A 20,632-nucleotide genomic window follows, 5' to 3' on the forward strand; every position below is an offset into this window, starting at 1 on the left:
GCAAAGCATCTATAGTTGGAAAACAGGCCTTTTTCCCTTTTATGCTATTGTCTGAATAAGTTTTAAAGGCAGAACATGTTTTTCAATGCCAAAAATTGAGCAAGACTTGAAATGTGTAGTTTCCCATTGAGGAGACAAAAGGCACAGCAAGGAGAAGCACTTCTGAAAATGCAGTCACTGTTTTGAAGCCTTAGGGCAAGAAGCTGAAATGCTGCTGCTGAAACACTAATTACTAATCATCTGGGTAGCCCCACTGATGTGATTGGGACCTGTCATCTGCCTGATTATGTACTTATAGAATCATAGAAACATAGAATAGTTAGGGTTGGAAAGGACCTCAAGATCATCTAGTTCCAACCCCCCTGCCATGGGCAGGGACACCTCATACTAAACTGTATCACCCAAGGCTTCATCCAACCTGGTCTTGAACACTGACAGGGATGGAGCATTCACCACCTCCCTGGGCAACCCATTCCAGCACCTCACCACCCTCACAGTAAAGAATTTCTTCCTTAGATCCAGTCGAAACCTCTGCTGTTTAAGTTTGAACCCATTACCCCTTGTCCTATCACTACAGTCCCTAATGAATAGTCCCTCCCCAGCATCCCTGTAGGCCCCCTTCAGATACTGGAAGGCTGCTATGAGGTCTCCACACAGCCTTCTCTTCTCCAGGCTGAACAGCCCCAACTTTCTCAGCCTGTCTTCATATGGGAGGTGCTCCAGTCCCCTGATCATCCTCGTGGTCCTCCTCTGGACTTGTTCCAACAGTTCCATGTCCTTTTTATGTTGAGGACACCAGAACTGAACACAATCCTCCAAGTGGGGTTGCACGAGAGCAGAGTAGAGGGGCAGGATCACCTCCTTTGACCTGCTGGTCACGCTTCTTTTGATGCAGCCCAGGATACGGTTGGCTTTCTGGGCTGTGAGTGCAAACTGCTGGCTCATGTTCATTTTCTCATTGACCAACACCCCCAAGTCCTTCTCCGCAGGACTACCATGAATTTGCTTTTTGCCCAACCTGTAGCTGTGCCTGGGATTGCTCCCACCCAGGTGTAGGACCTTGCACTTGTCAGATTTTTGCTGCGTAATACAGAAATGCAGCAGGTTAATTTTCCTATTTTACTCTACATATGTGCCATGCTGAAACAAACAAGTCCATTCTCATGAATTCTTTATGGGCCTTTGAGCAACCTGATCTAGTGGAAGGTGTCCCTTCCTTGGCGGGGGAGTTGGAACTCATGATCTTTAAGGTCCCTTCCAAACCAAACCATTCTATAATTCTACGATTATGGAATACTCATACACACAGTAAGAGGGAAGAGATTATCTTTTATATATGTTTGGGGACTAATGCTTATACTGTTTACAGCATACATATATAGAAAATAACAATATGTAACCTGTTCTGCATCTAATAAAATATAATTTATGTGATTTCTCTACACATTAAATGTGCGTTTTCATATAAGAAAGTGAGTTTCCCACACACACTCTCCAGAGTGGGCAAAGGGACAATAATGGAAATGCTAACATCAGAGCATTATGGCACTTGCCCTGCAACTCAGTTCATTATGTCTCTATAAGGAATTGGCACACTCAAGATGTTAAATACTTAAATACAAGTCACAATCTAAAAATACGTTGGAGCTGAGCCCACCAGGGAGTGTGCATTCCTTTCCATTGCAACAATATTCTGAAGAAAACATCTTGTGGTTAAGCTAAACAATATACAAAGAAAATAAAATAAGAATGAAAAAGTTTATTATCCTGTTAAAACAATTATTAATGTCTCACTAAATCTGGTCCAAAACCCACTGCAAGTGAACCACTTTGGATCATTTCTAACTAGAAATTCATTTTTTAATAAATTGTTAAATTTTCCTTTCCTAAATAGATCACGATTTTCACCATGTGTTTTTTATTCATAAATAATTTCTAAATCAGGGGCTGACAGTAAGTTTGGTCCACTTTCATTTTTTTTTTTCGATAGTTTCTAATGAGATCTTACTTCATTATTCTATATTAGAAATCTATGTTTCTGTAAGATACAGTTCAGGTACCAGTGCCAAGGTAAGATGTCAAATGCTCAATAGATCCCTATGCAAATGCTTAGTATCATGCAGGAACAGTCAAGCTGAAACCAATTGGATAGCACTTACCATGGAATGAAAATTCATGGCAGAGGCTCAGAGCATAAACACTAGACTTGCACAAGGGATAGAAATTCCATTCTGCAAAGAACTGTGAGTTTTCTATAGCTGTCTTACTTTTAAGCAGAAATAAAACATTAATCTGTTAAAATTCTCAACAAAAAATTTTGGGAGAGAGGCTGGCTTGGCTTGATAGAAATGTCTTCATTTTTACTTGATTATTTTTCTTTAGTTTTACATTACATAACACAAAAGTTGTGATTTTTAATTAAAATGCCATTCTAAAACAGAAGTATTAAAATGTTTTTTTCCTCAAATATTACATAAATACCACCCTTCTTTCCCCCTTAGATTTTACTGGAGGTGTTAACACAGTTTCAGCCTTACACAAACTGTGTGTAACATCTACGTACTCGTTTTTCACAGCTCTCTTACATATATAATGCAATAGAGTTAGTTCATAATTTTTCCTCTGCTTTCTGATCCTGTATCTGTGTATTTCTTTGACACCAAATTTCAGCTAGAGACTCCAAATTTGTTTTCTCCAACCACTGATATGAGCTGAAGTATATTTTATTGAAAGTATTCTAATAATGAACAGAAAAAAGACGCATGACTATAAATAAATGTCAACCTTTTATGAAGAAGTTGTTTAACAGTTTGTACTAACCTGTGTGTGTGCTCCTTAAACAAAATATTCCCAATGAAATAAATGTGACTTTAATAGAAATGGAACCTGTGCAAAAAGGCAGAGCTGACTAGAAGCATGAACGGCTCTTCAAGGATTCCTTCCAGCAGAGAGGCTCAGGTGGGTCTTTCTGTCAGAAAGGTCCCATTCACCTTGCTGGGGAGGCAGATGGCAGCAGAACCGGGCTCCCAGGAGCAGAGCAAAAGCAAGCTGCAGGACAGATTTGCCCAAGAGGAATTTGTGCAGGAGGAAATCTAAGGCTAAACAGCGTCAAAACCAGAAGGATAAAAGGGGCTAGTGAAAATCAATGCCTCACTTCCCCGGCTGATGTAAAAGGAAAAGTACGGAGGTGTAACATTCTCACTCAAATATAAAGCTGAAGAGTTTGGAAGTTATCTTTGCCTCATTTTAGAGGAGTTTCTGTAACATATTTTTTGTTATATGACATATTAATGATAATATGACATACCAATGCAGAGCTAAAAATGGTCAGAAACCTGAATTTGTTCTCAAAACACTTCATAGCCTTCCTGTGGAATTTTCCAGCTAAATGGAAGAAAGCATCCTTAACTTCTAACTTGTGTCTGACAATGACAGCTTGTTCCCTGGAATGCATTTCCCAGTGCTTTACTCAGTCTGCTTGAAAATTATCTCAAGGGATGAAGAAACGTGGGGAAATGTTATGCAGACAGTTGCAGCTCCTAGTTAGGAAGTGTTTCGAGTTACTCCACCAAAATCAAATTACTTTTTTATTTCATGCCCCATGTTCTGTTGTTGGCCAGAACAAAGAGCTGAGGCTGTTGGTGATAGAGTCAGTGTGTGCTAAAAAGGAAATAGAATATCAAAATCTGAGTCAGGGCATGCTGTAAACCATTCTCAGCTTTCAGCCCGGAGACTAGATAGGGATAACAACTGCTGCTATTTATCCCATCCTTCTGTCCTGTTCTGTTTTCAGCCTCATTCCATCCAGTGGCATTAACTGTTACAGCAAATAAGGGAGAGCATGTAAATATTTCCTTCATTAGAATGGCAGCAAAAGAGGAAGATGCAGTGATCTACAAAAATGGTAGGTAATTAACCTTTCTCCCTTGTCTTTTCTCTTTGTGCTATCAGTCTTACCCAAGTGCCATGTAAGTGTTTTAAAGTCATTGCTAATGATGCCCATGATGTGCAACTGGAGGAGACAATTCCTCATGCATTTAATGTTCCCTAAAGGAGCCACTCACCATATCCAATATTGAACTGACCTGTTTCTTCTCCAAAATAATGTCAAATTGTCTCTTTATGCCTTTGTTTTGTTTCTCATTTCACTTTTTGATTTTCTTCTATATTTGCCTGGCTTACTTTAGCTTTTGTTTTTGTTTGTTTTGTTTTTCTGTACCACTGTGAAGGCCTAGGTACTGCACCTCTCATTTACATTTCTACTGCTTTTCAGGTGCATGCTTTTCCTTCTTTAAATGTCTTTCATAGGCCATTTAGCTTCTATGAAGTTCTTCAGGCTAAGAAAATTAAGCACTAATAATCTACTACTAGAAAGGCAAAACTCAACAAAATCTAATGTTTATTTAATTCAACAACAAAAATTAGTCAGGTTGTAAAATGTATTACATAGCTTTTCTAACAAAGGTGTTCCTTAAATCACATCTAACTCATTATTCAGCTATGTGCTACTACTGCTTGACACTGTCCACTAAAGCTCACAGTGCCTTCATAATGCTAGACTGCAACAAATCAGCTGTGGAAAGCCCACTTGATGTACTGATCCATCTTTGCCTACTGATAGTCTAGCTTACAGTGATCTACCAGGAAACAGGGAGTAAATAGAGCAGGATGAGGTAAGGAAGGGTCAACACACTGCAAAAGGATGTATCCAGTGGGTCAGCCTCAACACAAGTTACTGAATATTTGGGGCACTTCTTTACAGGCTGAAAGAGAAAATTAAAAAAACAAAACCAAAATCAAAAATGTGTCTTTTAAAAGGGCAATATGCAAAGCAGCTTCTCAAAGACCTGTTTCCTTGCTCTTCAGAGATTCAACCATGCAGTACGCAGTGGAGAAAGTTTGCCATCATTTGTCCTTTCAGGGTCCCCAAGGAAATTCTATGATCTCTTGTCAGCTTTTTCTCATACAAGAACCAGCTGCCATGTCAAAGCAGGAGTGCTTATATCATGATGCTGTCTCAGCTGGGATTCCAAGTGGAAACTTGGCAAAAAGCCTCAAATCAACCATGACTCTGGACAGTAGGTCAAGTTCTCCACCTGAGATTACAGCTGAAATAGCATCCCTGAGGATTCCTGATACAGCAGCTGGCAAAGAAAATACTTGTCCTGCTCTATCTAACTGTTGCAGTCTTCCACTTCAGTCATTTAAAATACCACTTCCCCCTTACACACCCTCACAAAGGCTGTCTGGAGAATAAAACTGTTCTGCTAAACAAGATTGCTTTAAGACATTGACATAAAATGTGCCATCTTGAAAAACAAGTCACATAAAGAGAGCCTTGCTAACAGACTATATGGCTTTCTTGATACTTTGCTGCCAGGCTTGTTCTGCAGCTTGTAATTCAAAAGATATGATGATAATAATAATAATAATAATAATAAACAAAACACCACAACTCACAGTTTCAGAACTAATCTCCTTCATTCTTTGCTCTTTTTCTTTGTTCCTTTTTTCTTGAAGAACTGTTATGCGTTGCCATGGACTAAACTGACCCAAGATCTTTTCACCATTTTGATTATGATCTTCAGCATAGTTTTACATTTCTAGGGTGCCTGAAGTTTGACTACAGTCAAATTGATAATATGATATTACATATGATCACAGACAGTAAAGGCCCTGCCTGACACTGTTTACCTTCTAAATTATTTCAGCAAAGTGGAAAAAGTTGTTTCATTACCAGGGTAACTGTAAAGGGATGTAGAAGGTAAGGGAACCCGATTTGTGGGAGTATCATCTGGGGAATGGTCATTCAGCACAAAAGGCTAAGACAAGAAACAAGAGAAGTAATACATAACAAGACACACAAGCCCTAAGCAGTAGCAGATGGCAGAGAAAACATCAAAGAGCAGCTTCTGAGGGCCACTGCGGGAACAACACAGAGCCCTGAGCACCTTCAATCAGAGCTTTGTAGGTATAAGCTGGGAGTGAGATTATCATGACTCTCAGGGGTAAAGAGCAAACTTACTATGGAATGATTGAGAGGGAGCATGAGGATGTGTGGAATAACAGGATATTGAAAGAAAGAGCCAAAAAGAGAAAAGGAGGGGTCAAAGTGAACAGGAAAGGAACAAGCATGGAAAAATGGGGTAGGATGCAGGTAAAAGATGCCACTGGTCCAGCCAAGCTCTACACTACTGTTGATTTGATCTTATTGAACTCTATTATTAATTATTCTTCAGCATAGGTGTGCTATCTGGTGGTCATATGTGTAATCTGCTAGTGACCTTCAGGCCAGACTAGAAGGCACAACAGGTTTTACTTCTAGTAACTGGAAACACATGCTAGGGGTCAAAAAGACCTGTATGTCTGGAGCCAGCAAATGGAGAGACTGTCTAAGGCCAGTTACATCAGGCACACACTTGTGTGTGCAAGTGTGTGTGTGACACACTAGTGAACTTCAAGCCAGCAAGTAGGATACGAGGTCTGAGAGCCATTTATTAGAGATGCTGTAGGTCTGTGGCATAAGACCCACTTTTTGATGTGTATGAGGCTCAACCAGCTGGCAAGTGGGAATAGGATTAGGCTGTCTGGGTTGTTCATGTGTATGTGAGTCTCATGTGCACATGCACTACACGTAAAGGCACAGTTCTGCTGCATGGGCCTGCTAGTGGCTGGATTTATCAGCACAGTGTGTGTGAGCATGTGCATATATGTTTTGGGGATAGCTGGCTGGATCTGGCATTAGCCAACTGCAGCAGCCTTGCTCTGGCAGGCAAGTGCAAGGAATCCTAAGGGTCCTGAAGTCCAGTGGATGCTACTTCTCTTTCACAGCAACAAATGTTCAAATGTAGCTACTTGGTGATCCAGAGTGATGGGAGAAGATCAAATGCTATTGCACTATTTAGCGGGCATGTATGCCCGATTACAGCAAACCTAGAATAACATAGATAAGCTTCCCTCGTGAAAAAAAAAAATATTTATATATATATATAGAGAGAGAGAAGAGAGAGAAACATGTTAAGTCTGGGAAGAAAAGATAAAGCTGAGCTCTGTTGTTCCTGCTTTGATCTGCTGTGGAAATCTTTGTGCTACTCAGATTAAGTAGGACCTGGCTGACATTTGTTGTCTGACTCCTTCCAGCCACATTAAATTGCTTACAGATTGTTACCTTTCACTTCAGGAAAAGCTGAGAAACAAAATTAATGCTTTTAACCACTAGATTTGCAGCAACATTCCTGTAAAGAAACACTGAACATGTAGCTGTTTGGTGCATTCATCAACCAAATCTCTCAGGATCTAGCTTCATTTTCACATGCACTTCTCCAATTATCAAAAACTAGTTTAGCTAAAGAGCCATCAGCAAATTCATAACTAACAAATAGATTCTGTTTAGCTCATCCAAGCTGTCCTTCCTCAATAACCAACACAAACTCACTTCTATCTGTAGAGGGTGAACGATTTTTGTACTCCTTCCCCAGGTTCCTTCATCCACTCTGTGCCCAGGCATGAAGTACCAGGGGAGCTAGAAGTCTCCTACTCTCAAGTTCAACCACAAGACGCAGGGGTTTACTCTGCCAGATATATAGGAGGAAACCTCTTTACTTCTGCTTACACAAGGCTTATTGTAAGACGTAAGTTCCATTAATATGTGCTGATAATTAATTGTTTAAAGTCATAATGAACATGAAATGAAACATATACTATGCCCAAATAAGGGTCAGAATCTTTCTTGGCGTAAACTACTCTCAGATTATGTCAGATTTTTTTTCTCAAGGATCTTTGGTACAAGCTGGTACTGATTTACGCAGCTGGGAGAGGAAAAAAAATCAGATTTAGTTCAATTCATCTTGGCTGTTGCCAGCACAGCTAGCTCTCTTCTCAGCATCCCAGCTTATCAAACATCAAGTAAGTATGAACAAAGAAGATGGCACTGGGTCTCCCATGAAAATGAGATGTGGGTCTGAGCACAAAATAGGAATTTCAAATGTTTCTGTTCCTTATGATGGGCTATATCCAAACACCATTTCTTCTATGATTTATCATGTTTAGCACACATTATTCTAATTTCACTAACTACCCCAGCCTTAATTAGCTCTTGAAGTTCATCTCCCAGTGGATGACAGGACCAGTTTACAATGTAGATGGGCATTTTCTATTAAGCATTCTACATGTCTGTTTTCACCAGATATAAAGAATATTATATTCTATTAACACAGAAATCTAAAACTGACTTGTAAAAATAAGTAGCTGCTGAAATATATAATAGAGAAAATGTCTCTGATGGTAAAACACATTTTACTTGCTAACATCTACAGGATGCTTTCAGGAGTCACAAATCAATAAATATAATGACTTAAGTTTGGATTTTGAAGCTATTGCCACCTTATTAAATAAAATGATCCAAGATCTGTTCTCTACACTACTACCAAGCTGCACAGCAGAAGACTTAGCCATAAATTCTGCCACAGGCTTTTTTCTTGTCTATCCTAGCTACTGGGAAAAACCTTGGGGCATAGTATGGGAGATTGTTAGGTAGCACACTAACAGTAAAGAGAATGGGTGATGCTACTGCTCAAACATGTCCTGTCTTTCTTTGAATTAGGATTATAGACACAGACTGATGATTTTTAGCAAAAGCTAAGAAGCTAAAATTCCACATGTAAGAATTTCATTCCAGGAGAAGGAAGATACAGAGCTCCAAGTGCCATGTTGATTCATTAAATGCTTTCTGATAAAAACCCGGAACTGAACCAAGTCTGGATTACTCAGTTTTAGTGAGTCTGCCTCAGGACTTCCCAGTTTATCACTTTCAGTGAATTTTGCGTCCTGTAGGAATAGATTAAGCATTTGCAAGATGAAGTCATATATACGTGGTTAGAACTGGAGCTGTGCTTCTATCAAATCAGTAGCTAAATACTGGCAAGATTAATGGTAGTAGTATCTTCTTAAGTTATGAAGTGGGAAAGACCATCATGGCAAACTTTAAAACAACTGATTGATCTCAGTCCATTTAGCTCAGAAAAGGTCACCAACTGATTGATCATTGTTATAAAGACCCAGTGATGACAGTAAAGAAATAACAGATGTGAATTTGGTCTAACGAACTTTCAAGAAATACATTGTTACAGAAAAAAAATCACGACTTGCCAAATGCTGGTATAATACCAGTGATGCCAAGCTTGGTCCTGCTGGCTTGCTACCAGTACAACCAGGTCCAGACAAAACCTGGGTCTATTGTAAGTCTCATACCCTGCTACAAGCATAGAAATCTTAAATATATAATACTTTTTCAACTTACAAACTTACTCTTGCAAACTAAAAAATCTACATCTAGTTTCAAACAAGGAAGACTTTTTCAGTTTCTTTGTTGAAGATGTTATGTAGTAACCACAGTGAAAAAAAGTGATTTCTTACATTAGGTCAGAAGGGTTGGCTGTCAGGGGATCCATATGGATCTTATTTTCATATATTTTACTGTTTGTCTAAATTAGAAAGATTTTTACTACTTGATTTGTTACTGAGCAAGAGTTAAAAATACATCATTATATTTTTCCATAAAAGGATGTGAAGCTCAGAAATGGGGCCCTTCCTGCAGCTCCCACTGCCCTTCCTGCATGAACAATGGCATTTGTCATGAAGATACTGGGGAATGCATCTGTCCTCCAGGTTTTATGGGAAAAACATGTGAGAAAGGTAACCAAATATTATTTTCACAGATTGCTTATTAATTTGTTCTCAGCAGCAGAAGTCAGCAGAATATTGAGGGAAGCATCAAATGGAGTAACCTTGTTTTATTCTTTATGCCTATAGTATTTACAGCTGGTGCTGGAGACAGGACAATGTTGGTGAGATGAACCCTGAATTGATAAGGTGGTTCTTGTAATTGTGATTATTTAGGTTAGGTTGGACATCAGAAAAAATTCTTGACTATGTGAGTGATGAGGCACTGGCACAGGTTGCTCAGAGAAGCTGTGGCTGCCCCATCCCTGGCATTGTTAAAGTCCAGGTTGGATGGGGCTTTGAGCAACCTGGTCTAGGGGAAGGTGTCTCTGCCTGTGGCAGGGGAATTGGAACTGAATGATCTTTAAGGTCCCTTCTAACCCAAACAATTCCATGATTCTATCATTTAACTTCTCCCTCTTTTCTCCTAGTAGAGATTATATTGCTTCCAACTTTCCTTGATTGATATGCAGTTGGACAGTGTGCTAGATAATCTCATTTAGGCTCCTTTTCCCACAAAAGGCTGGATCAGTTTGTCTTTTGAGGTCCCTTTCAACCTGGATTGTTCTGTGATTCCCTGGAGCTACTGACTGACTGTTAAATGCATGGTAGAATAGCAGATCCTAAGGATACACTAACACTAGGAAATGAAGACCCTGGGTTAGAGATTCCCTGGCTGCTTCTAAAAGAGGTGCTAAATATGTCCACAGGGTGATTTGTCTCTACAGGGGCATATCAACAGTGCATGTCCATTTATTCATACCTTTGTAACAGTTTGGATTCTGGAAGAATTACAGCAGGCACAACATTGCTCTGATCTCCCCAAGCAATTCTGGGGTTCAGTGCTTTATATGTATCCTAATATTTTGACTGAATTGCAGTGCTGCAAATACTAGAGCTGAGATGTTGGAATAGTTGACATATGAACCACTCTAATGTAGCACTGACCTTATCAGAAAAGCAAAACCTTTAGCTTGGCAGTTTCATATGCACTGACCTATAAAAAGAATATTTGTTATTTATGGTACTGTTTGTCCAATTTATATTAAAATGGCTTATAAAGAAGATTTATTGTTGAAGCTTATTCCCAGCATATTCAAAACAATGGGTGATTTGCTGATGGATCCTCACATGGGAGAAAGCTATGTTTGTTTGTGCTGCCTGAATTTAACCATTAGTGCAGCTGTGGCTTAAATTGTTATGGATGTCAATGTGACTGCTATTTGAATGGTAAAAATGCTATTTTTTATTTTAATTTATGTTTTCTATTGTCTAAAGCTGTATTATTAGAAGCATTGTATCTTTTGTGGACTTAATAGAGTTGGGCTAATCTTTCCCTCTCTCCCTTAAATAGCTTGTGGAGCAAATACATTCGGCAAAACATGCGAAGAGAGCTGTAAAGAAAACTATGGCTGCAGAAACTATATGTTCTGTCTACCAGATCCATATGGTTGTTCTTGTGCCACAGGATGGATGGGACTGGAATGTGACAAAGGTATAGCGAAAAATATGAAGAATAGTAGAGTCATTAATGGGCTGCACATAGGAAATACAGAAGGGAACTAACAGAACAGAGTAAATGACAGGGGATTTTACATTATGCAGAAAAGGAGTAATGTATTTACACATCTCAGATGACCATGTCATATTCTCATCATAGTAAAGATAAAAACTGTTCAAATTATTTTGCAAAATGAGTTGATGTTCTACTGAAATGTTAAAAATTCTCTAACAGCTACAGTTATATATATATAACTGTATAGTATGTATATATATATACAGTCTTTCTGTATATATACAAGCCAAACTGAGCAATTTTGTGCCAAACATATAATCATTGCTGAACAATAATGAGCACAATCAGTCTTGTTCATTTTTATTAGAATGCAATCTGTTTGGGATACAAAGCATATATTCCTTTACGAATGTGTGCCATCTTGTTCAATGGTAACATAACTGATGAAACCTTTGGACACTACAACAGTCTAAGTGATAAAAGAGTGGAGATAGAAAAAGTTTTAATGTTGGCATCTAGTCTACAAATGACAGATATGGATACAGATGTGCTCTACATTTTTGATGTTAGTGTCGTCTCAGGATATTTTGGGGATGGTTTAGTGTTAACAAATACAGTTTCAAACTCAAACCAGCTGAGGTAACTAGACCCTATTGGAAATTGATGAATGAGATTGAGAACTAATAGAAGACATTTTCTAGAACCTTTACACTAACTGGAAACATATATACTTGCAGAATGCAAACCTGGCTTTTATGGGTCGGACTGCAAACTCAAATGTAATTGTCAAAATCGAGGGACATGTGACAGATTTAAGGGATGCATCTGCTCCCTCGGATGGCATGGTCTGCAGTGTGAAAAAGAAGGTAAAGCAAGGTAACACGGTAGTAAATGGCTTTTCCCAGTGTAACTGAAACAGATCTTCATGCTGGTACATTACCACTCCAGGCTCGTATCCTTCCTCTGCCAATTACATTTTAGGGATTCAGACACTTGTGTATATCTTTATTGCCTCTGCCTCATATGCTGCATTTAACAGGCTGGTATGCTACCATTTCTTCTGATTTTGTTTTTATTAGAGGCAGATTTTCAACCTTACTCCATAGGATTTGACACTGACCTTAATATCAGTTACTGACAAAAGCTGCACATGCTATCTGCTCAATCAGGTTTTGCAGATGCTAATAATACTTTACGATTACCAACCTCTTATTCATCTACATCCACTCCTACACTATAGACCTCATGGTGTGTAATTGATAACTGAAACACCAAGACAATCCCAGAGTTTAAATCAGCTCTGTCTGCCTGAGAGAGTTAAACTTGCAAAGCTGAAAACACCTTGTTTAGAATCCCTCTGGATTCAGGGAATGTTCACACACAGTATTTTGATAGATACACTCAGCATCTATTATTTCTGCTTGATAAACAAAGTGACAAATCCACTATTCATTTGCAAAGTTTTCAAGTGCAAAAACAAGCAGCAAAGTAAAACTGTGTTCCAAACAGCCAAACGATACTCTTGTGATCCCACTGCATTCAGACAAAATAGAGAGCAAATGGATATTTTACATTCAATACAAAATTTGTACATGATTTTGCCATAGTGAAACTCTTGGTGCTTTAGAATGCAAGTGGGAAAAAGAAGAGAGGGGAAAAGAAAGAAGAACAGTCATTGGGCTTGTTCCTTCTCACATGGTATTTACACTGAGGTAACAGTGCTGACTTTGGTAAGTGTGATCCTTGCATATGGCCTTGAATGAAGGGAGAACCAGACATCTATGCTGCCTATGATCACTATACTCCTAAATTTGCTTTGGTGCTGACTTTTAAAGTTGTGTTTGAAAGCTGACATTAAGATACTATACATCTTCTGTAGGTTCAGCAGATCTTTCACCTCGGATAGAAAACTTACTAGATCCTGTAGAACTCAATTCTGGCGTCGAGTTCAAGCCTTTTTGTATAGCAACAGGGGTGCCACTTCCAAAATCTGAAGAATTTAAACTTTTGAAGCAAGATGGAACTGTCCTAAGGGTAGGCTCCTGCCTAATTGCATTCCATTTTTTCTGATGCTTACTTTGATTTTATCTGCAGTAAATGCTCATCATGGTTTTCAAGCATAATGTGAAATTTCCATATTCTGAGATACCTCATGAGCACAAATGAAACTATGGAATTGACCATTATAAATCCTTTCTATTGATATCACTAAGCTCTAGATGAGCTTCTAAATCTTGGTAATGTTCCTAAATGCTCACATTTTTCAGGCCCTGTATGTCTTTGGTCATTTCAGCCTTCCCTAATTGTTACCAGTAACCGCTCTGAAGCCATGTTTACAATTAATCGAATCCAGCTCCGTGATACAGGAACCTGGGTCTGCAGTGTTCAGACAGTAGCAGGAATGGCAGAGAAACCATTTCAAGTTACAGTCAAAGGTAAAAGCATGAATCTCTTCAAATGTCTTTGCCTCTTCTAATTTTAAGGGCAGATTTATATTGTAGTATGTCAGAGCTTTCTGTTCTCTACACTGCAGGAAACTGTCTGAATAAATATCTACTGTCAGAATATAAACAGGAGCCCTTTATAAGTAACATACTAATTCTGTGTATTGAAAAAATAACTGTGATGATAAGGATTCTAAGAAAGCTGAAGGGTTTTTTTTTTTAAAGATCTAAACTGACAGCTTTAGGATGTGAAGTCATGTCTGTAAGAGTTTTAAAGAAGATCTTCCATTTTCCTGTAGATCTAGGAAGATGCCACAGTTTTGTTAATATAGGGAACTAAAAAGCTGATATAATATTTGCATTTTTGGCCAGTCCCTCCTGTGCCACAGTACGCCCCAAAGCTGACAGACAGTGGACATAATTTTCTCATAATTGATATCAATGCTGAGTTACATCTTGGAGATGGACCTGTTGTGTCAACAAAACTCCTGTACAAGCCAGCAAAACGTTATCAGTCCTGGATGTCTGTGGAAGGTAAGAGAATGTTTTTTAATTCCCTTCAGCACAAACTTCAGCTGCATACTGAAATATAACGTGTTGTCTGCTCTTGACTAAACTTAAAAGACACTATAACACATCAAAGTTAAAATCTTTTATGATTGGACACATGACTGTTTGTGTATCATATGTATAATGTTAGTAATTCAATTTTCAGTAACCAAGGGGTTCCCCCCTCTTTCATTAAGATAAGCAGTACTCAGTGTTGGCCTCAGCTGTTGAAAGCTCCCATGTAAACAGCAGGTTTTCGAAAGAAGTGAATACTATGGAGATACTCTGGATCATCTACAGTCTTTGTTTCTATTGTGCCCTTTAGTGAGATAAACAGCTTACCTGAATATTTATGAGGAATAGTATAAGCAAAATGAAGCCTGCTTGTTATTTAGAAGACCTCTTTGAGCCCCTGTTTTGACATTTTATGCAAGGCCTAAAATATGGTAGGAAATATTACAGTAACTTTAACAAGTAACAAATGACTGTCATTACTAATTCAAGATAACCCAATGCTCGTTGCCCAGGCAACCAGTCTGCCCTGAAGGAAGGGAAGATGGAAACATCCCTTGGGCTGGGTTGGAGCTCAACTTAAAAATAAGTATTTTATACTTCTACATAGTTTATTTTAGTGAATCAGGAACAAAAGAAGAGCCTGAGTACCTTACCTTCTGTGTTTGGTGGTTCAGAAATGTTTTCCAAACCTTTTCTTTTTTAACATTTTTCAGCATGGGCTCAACATGAGTTTTACTTTCTCCTTTCGTTGTCAGTAAAAGGCACAACCAAAAGACTGGACAATCTGGAACCAAAAACAGAGTATCAGTTCTGTGTTCAGCTGAGTCGGCAAGGGGAAGGAGGGGAAGGCCATCCTGGACCACAGGCTAGCTTCATGACAGCTGCACTTGGTAAGTTGTCACCCTGGTTTTCTATTAAAGGGATGTTTCAGCTGTTTTTCTCTGTCATCTGTTCCCTGATCTCTACCAGAGCACTTTCATTTGAGCAAAGGAGGCTGGACCTGAAAGCGATGTAAAGTCTTTCAAAACAATCTCAGGCAAAGAAAAAAAAACCCAAACCCTAAAGGAAACCAACAACGACCCCATCCCCCCCTCCCCCCCCCAACCAAGCCAAATCAAACCAACCAGCCCAAAAGCCAAAAACCCCCAGAGGTGAAAAATAACAGAAAAAGGCACAGCTGTTATTCTCCCTGCTTTAGAGATGGGAGGTCTGGTAAGGGAAAATTTATGTATTTTGTCTGGCTATGCAGGAGAGTTGGAGATATAAATCCCTTCTTTTGCATGCCAGTCCTTTCTACTAACACTGGATCAGTCCTTCCTGTTAGTATTGGATCAGTTTACTTTAAAAATGCCTGAACAAAAAGAAAAGCTTTTAGTTCACTGAGGATACAGCCAAAACTGAATAGAGGCATACAAAATAAAATGGTATTGTAGTAGAAACTGTCTAACAAGAGAGTGAAAGAGCTGGCTTCTCACATCTAAAAAGTGAATCTGCAACACCAGCTCAGTGAAGAGACCTTTTTGTTGACACAATAGGCGTTGATAGGATACTTTGGGACCATCAGCACCTTTTAGATGTAATTTCTGCCAAATTGGGTAGGGTGTCGGGAGAATTACCCTTTGTCACCCCAAGATAGGACAAGTGTTTGGGAATAGCTGGTACCCCTATTTTAGCTTGCATACCAAACATGAAATGTTGTTCCCTGTCTCACTGTGGCTTTTCCAAGGTCTTCCTCCACCAGAAGGTCTCACTCTCTTTCCAAAAAGTATGACATCACTGAATTTGTCATGGCATCCTTTAACTCTGAGGACAGAGGATGACATTCGTGTTGAAGTGGAAAGGAAGAGTGTGAATGACAACGGTGACGAGAGCAGTGTTATTACTCAAGTGCCAGGAAATATGTCCACTCTGATCATTAAAGATCTTGAGCCTAGACAGCAATACATGTGCAGGGTACGGGTGAACACCAGGTCTCAAGGAGAATGGAGCAACTATCTGTATGCATGGACTTTCAGTGACAGTAAGTAGCTGATTCACATCCTTCTGTTTAATTCCTCCTCTTTCCTGCACCGATCAGACTGATTGTCACTAGATGACTATATTAAGTGTAATCCAGTGTCCTGGTAACTCAGTTCCTGATGATCCTTTGTGGTTGTTATTACCAGTATTATGAAGATAGGTCAGTGTCCAAAGAAATTCTTATGCTGGAAATTATCAGGAACCAATAACGAGCTTAAAAAAAATGAGAAAAACAAATTGAAAGATTAGGAATCCACATCTTTATTACAGTGCAATTCATGCTTCTGATATATGTAGTGTTTTTGTCCTGTTCATAATGATGAGACCCCAGAGTTCATTACTCCAACCTCTTTCATTACCCAAAAAAACCTTTCATACCCTGCGATTCAATATAAAAATAGTCAGCAGTTAATCAAAGAAAAGAAGTTACAATGCAAGGTAAAACCTCTGTAAGCAAAGAGTAGTTGTGTGCTACACTGAAGATTAGTGGCCAAACCTGAATTCCCTGAGTGTGAGTAGTGTTCTTTCTTAGTGCCACAATAAATGTCCTATCTGAATAAAGTACCACCTAAACAAATGTCCATCTGCATGGCTGATGTGTACCGCTTCCTATACCACACACTAGAAAGGTGGGCTTCTTCTTCCTTGCAAATCATAAGAGGAGGCCCTCACTGAGATTCTTCATGTATCAACAGAAGTACTAGTGGTTGGTTACATAAGCTTTGGCATCAAATTGAGCTAAGAAAAATATAAGAATACTGTTTTCTAGGAGCAGGTACTTAGCTTAATAGCTATGGATCTGTTCACAGGTCTAGCACTCACCTCTCCTGGTGGTTTTATAATGAAATTAGTGGAAATGTTGGTATTGATTTCCCTTCTTTCTAACAGCTTTTATCCTGACAGGGCATTGCTTCATAAAGCAGTGAAAGTATGGCACCTGGGAATCACATGTGAATGATGATTCATTACAGAAGGAAGCTAACCTTTTCTGCATTAATTTAAAAGCTATTCTGTTGTCCCTGCATACAGCTCAGAGAATTCATATCTTCTGGACAACCCAAGGACAGGATTATACTTAATGCCACTCCAACCTCTGCTGGAAGTATGGTATACTGCAATATGGGTGACAGCACATCAAGTTCATAAAACCGTTGCATTCAGTTACCATAACTCATCAACAAAATTCTGCTTCTGTTTAGCACAGCAAGGAAAGTGTTTGGCTCACTGCAGGAAGGAGAAAAAGGTGGATGTACACTCCAACACTCTGTGTGTGTTTGTGTTTGTTCTCAGGAATCCCTCCTGCACCATACAACATCAGGTTTTCTAACACCACAGACACATCTTCTGTCATCTCTTGGACAACTGCTGAGGGTCATTCCATCTCCTCCATCATCATCAGCTACAAAATTTATGGCAAGGCTGAGTACAACCACATTGATATTATCATAAAGAACACCAGCATTACTCAATACCACCTCAAAGGTCTTGAGCCAAACACTGTGTACCAGGTTCAGATTAATGCTCAGAACAACATTGGCTTGAGCAACCCAAACACATCCTTTGAACTGAAGACTCTTCCAGAAACTAAAGGTTGGTTATTCCAGCATGCTGAATTTGCACAAACGGGGGCCAGTGGTATAAACTAATTTATTAAGGCAAAGTCATTATATATTTTTTTAATACTAGTTTTCTTTTGCTTTTAATTTTGACATGCAACACAGAATCACCAAAATCTGATTTTCAGTTCATTGCGAGGCCCTAGTGAAGTGACAACATGTACCCTTTGTGTGTATCCACTAGAAAGTGCCCATCAGCTCATAAATTAAAGGAGCTGCATATAATAGGACTATCATATCACTGAATGTGACCTCAGACCTTCTTTGCATAAATTCGGCAGGACCTGCAGGTGCTTGTGCATCTGAAAGTCAGAGCATCTAATGTCTATGACATTTTTGGAAAACAAAGGGATATACATCTATGTCTTTATACAGTTTACTAGACAGGAGTATTTAGCAACATATAGTTCATGGCTTTTTCAGAATTAGCTGGAAATAATGATGAACGCCTTATGTGCTTTCTTGGCAGCTTCCTACGAATCAAAAGGAGGCAAAATGCTACTTATTGCTATCCTTGGCTCTGCAGGGATGACCTGTGTAACAATTCTCCTGGCCTTTCTCATCATGCTGCAGTTAAAGCGAGCCAACTTCCAGCGGCGAATGGCTCAGGCTTTCCAAAATGTGGTGGTGAGTTTTCGGCTTTCCTGTGTCAGTGTGGTTATTAATTTTGGCCCCACCTTTTTCTGTTTTTTCAAGTTCCCTTTTCTTAGCCTCCTCAAATACTGTCTTCTCTTCATGTGTGCAACTAGTACTGTTATTGTAAAGCTTCTCTGCTAGTGACCCTGGAGTTAAAGCAATCACAGCTATAAGCTATGAGGTAGAAAACCTGACTTCATGCCATTTATCATTCTCCCTTTTCTACTTTGTAACACCTGTGCATGACAAGTACCAAATAGACAGAATGGAGGAGCCTTTTCTCACTTTATGAGTTGTGCCTGATTTTGAAAATGACAGTATTTCTTAAGATTGCTGTTGAGCATCAGTGACTACTCTGTCATGGCTTTCCAACTTTGGGACAGCATACCAAGGATCAGTCAATGGCAACATCATAGTTGTGGCTGTAGAGAAATTGGCAAAGGCTGTAACATTACATAGAGACATTTCTCCATATACGCACATATACACATATACATATATAAGTATTTGCATCCTGTTGTAGTCTATCACTTTGCCTTCTGCTACTGTTCTCTCACTTCAGAGGGTAACCTTCGAAGCAAAATAAAGCTGGCCCAAAGGACTCCTCTGTATAGATCTGCACAGGTTGTGTCATAAACAGGGGACAGAGGGGCTCATTCAGACAGATCATCTGTCCCAGCCCACACAGAATATCTCCTGCTCCTTTCCAGAAACTTGTCCCACAGAAGTATTGCATGGGAATGTGCAACTGAAGTAGAAGTGACCCTTCAAGCATGGAGGAAGATCATTTCCTCTCTCTTTTGTTTCCTTGTGTCATGGTTTAAGCCCAACTGGTAACTTAGAACCAAGCAGCCACTCACCCACTTCCCCCCCCCCCACTTTCTTCCTCCCCCCACTCCCATAGGGATGGGGAGGAGAATGGAAAGAATGTAACTCCCACGGGTTGAGATAAGAGCAGTCCAGTAACTAAGGTGTAATACAAACCACTACTGCTACCACCAATAATAATAATGATAAGGGAAATAACAAGGGGAGAGAATATAACTGCTCACCACCCACCGACCAATACCCAGCCCGACTGAGCAGTTATCTAGCCCTTCCTGGTAACTGCCTCCAGTTTGTATAGTGGGCATGACATGCTGTGGTATGGAATACCTCTTTGGCTAGTTTGGGTCAGGTGTCCTGTCTCTGCTTCCTCCTGGCTTTCCCTCCTCCCTGGCAGAGCATGAGACTGTCACAGAGTCCTTGGTCAGACTATACATTACTGAGCACAACTAAAAAAATCATTGTTATCAGCGCTGTTCCCAGGTTGAAAGTCAAAACCACAGCACTGCAGCAGCTACTAAGAAGGAGAAAAATGACTGCTACTGCTGAATCCAGGACACCTTGCTTCTTCTTTCTTCAGCCTTTAATTGAGCCTGATCAGAACAGGATTTATCCAAGCCTAGTGCAAGATAAATCTCAAGCCTGAGACTTAACGTTGCTTTTGAGATCAGTTTTACCAAATGATTTTTGCACATCACCTCAATCTTCAAGATGATAAAACCATTCAGGCCCAGGTCTACTAAGGTACTTATGTAAAAATTAAGAACCTGACTAATTTTGCGGATCTGGGCAGAAGCACTTGATGCAGTTAGTGTCTAAAGCAGATGTAATTGCCTACTATACTTACTCTTGTGTAAGCAAGAGATGGATCAGGCTGTGTGTGTGTGTGTACATGAGTGAGGACACCTGTATTGGAGGAGCGTAATCAGAGCATTGCTCAGTAAAGTGTAAATTACAGTTAATGTCATTCACTTAACTCTGTTACAGAGGGAGGAGCCAGCTGTACAGTTTAACTCAGGTACTCTCACCCTGAGCAGGAAAGCAAAGAACAGCCCAGATCCCACTATTTATCCAGTTCTTGAGTGGAATGACATAAAATTTCAAGATGTGATTGGTGAAGGCAACTTTGGGCAAGTTCTGAAAGCACGCATTAAGAAGGATGGCTTACGCATGGATGCTGCGATTAAAAGGATGAAAGGTAGTATAGATCAAGACTCTGAGACTAAAGGCTTTCCTTGGTTGTTTGTTCCAAATGTTTCTCAAATGTCAGAAGAAAATGCTTAGTAGCCCTC

At 39.5% G+C, this 20,632-nt stretch overlaps 1 protein-coding gene across 1 annotated transcript in view; it reads left to right on the forward strand.

The window, feature by feature from the left end:
- Positions 1-20,632, forward strand: part of TEK (TEK receptor tyrosine kinase) — a 40,368-nt gene that overhangs the window by 12,917 nt on the left and 6,819 nt on the right. The window contains exons 3-15 of the mRNA XM_031054242.2: positions 3,794-3,904; positions 7,479-7,631; positions 9,562-9,693; positions 11,075-11,215; positions 11,974-12,102; positions 13,116-13,270; positions 13,530-13,671; positions 14,053-14,214; positions 15,000-15,134; positions 15,971-16,264; positions 17,554-17,853; positions 18,349-18,506; positions 20,328-20,538. Of these exons, the coding sequence (XP_030910102.1) occupies positions 3,794-3,904; positions 7,479-7,631; positions 9,562-9,693; positions 11,075-11,215; positions 11,974-12,102; positions 13,116-13,270; positions 13,530-13,671; positions 14,053-14,214; positions 15,000-15,134; positions 15,971-16,264; positions 17,554-17,853; positions 18,349-18,506; positions 20,328-20,538 (2,223 nt within the window). The remainder of the gene's footprint in view (positions 1-3,793; positions 3,905-7,478; positions 7,632-9,561; positions 9,694-11,074; positions 11,216-11,973; positions 12,103-13,115; positions 13,271-13,529; positions 13,672-14,052; positions 14,215-14,999; positions 15,135-15,970; positions 16,265-17,553; positions 17,854-18,348; positions 18,507-20,327; positions 20,539-20,632) is intronic.

This window comes from Melopsittacus undulatus, chromosome Z (genome assembly GCF_012275295.1).
Source record: "Melopsittacus undulatus isolate bMelUnd1 chromosome Z, bMelUnd1.mat.Z, whole genome shotgun sequence".
NCBI lineage: Eukaryota > Metazoa > Chordata > Aves > Psittaciformes > Psittaculidae > Melopsittacus > Melopsittacus undulatus.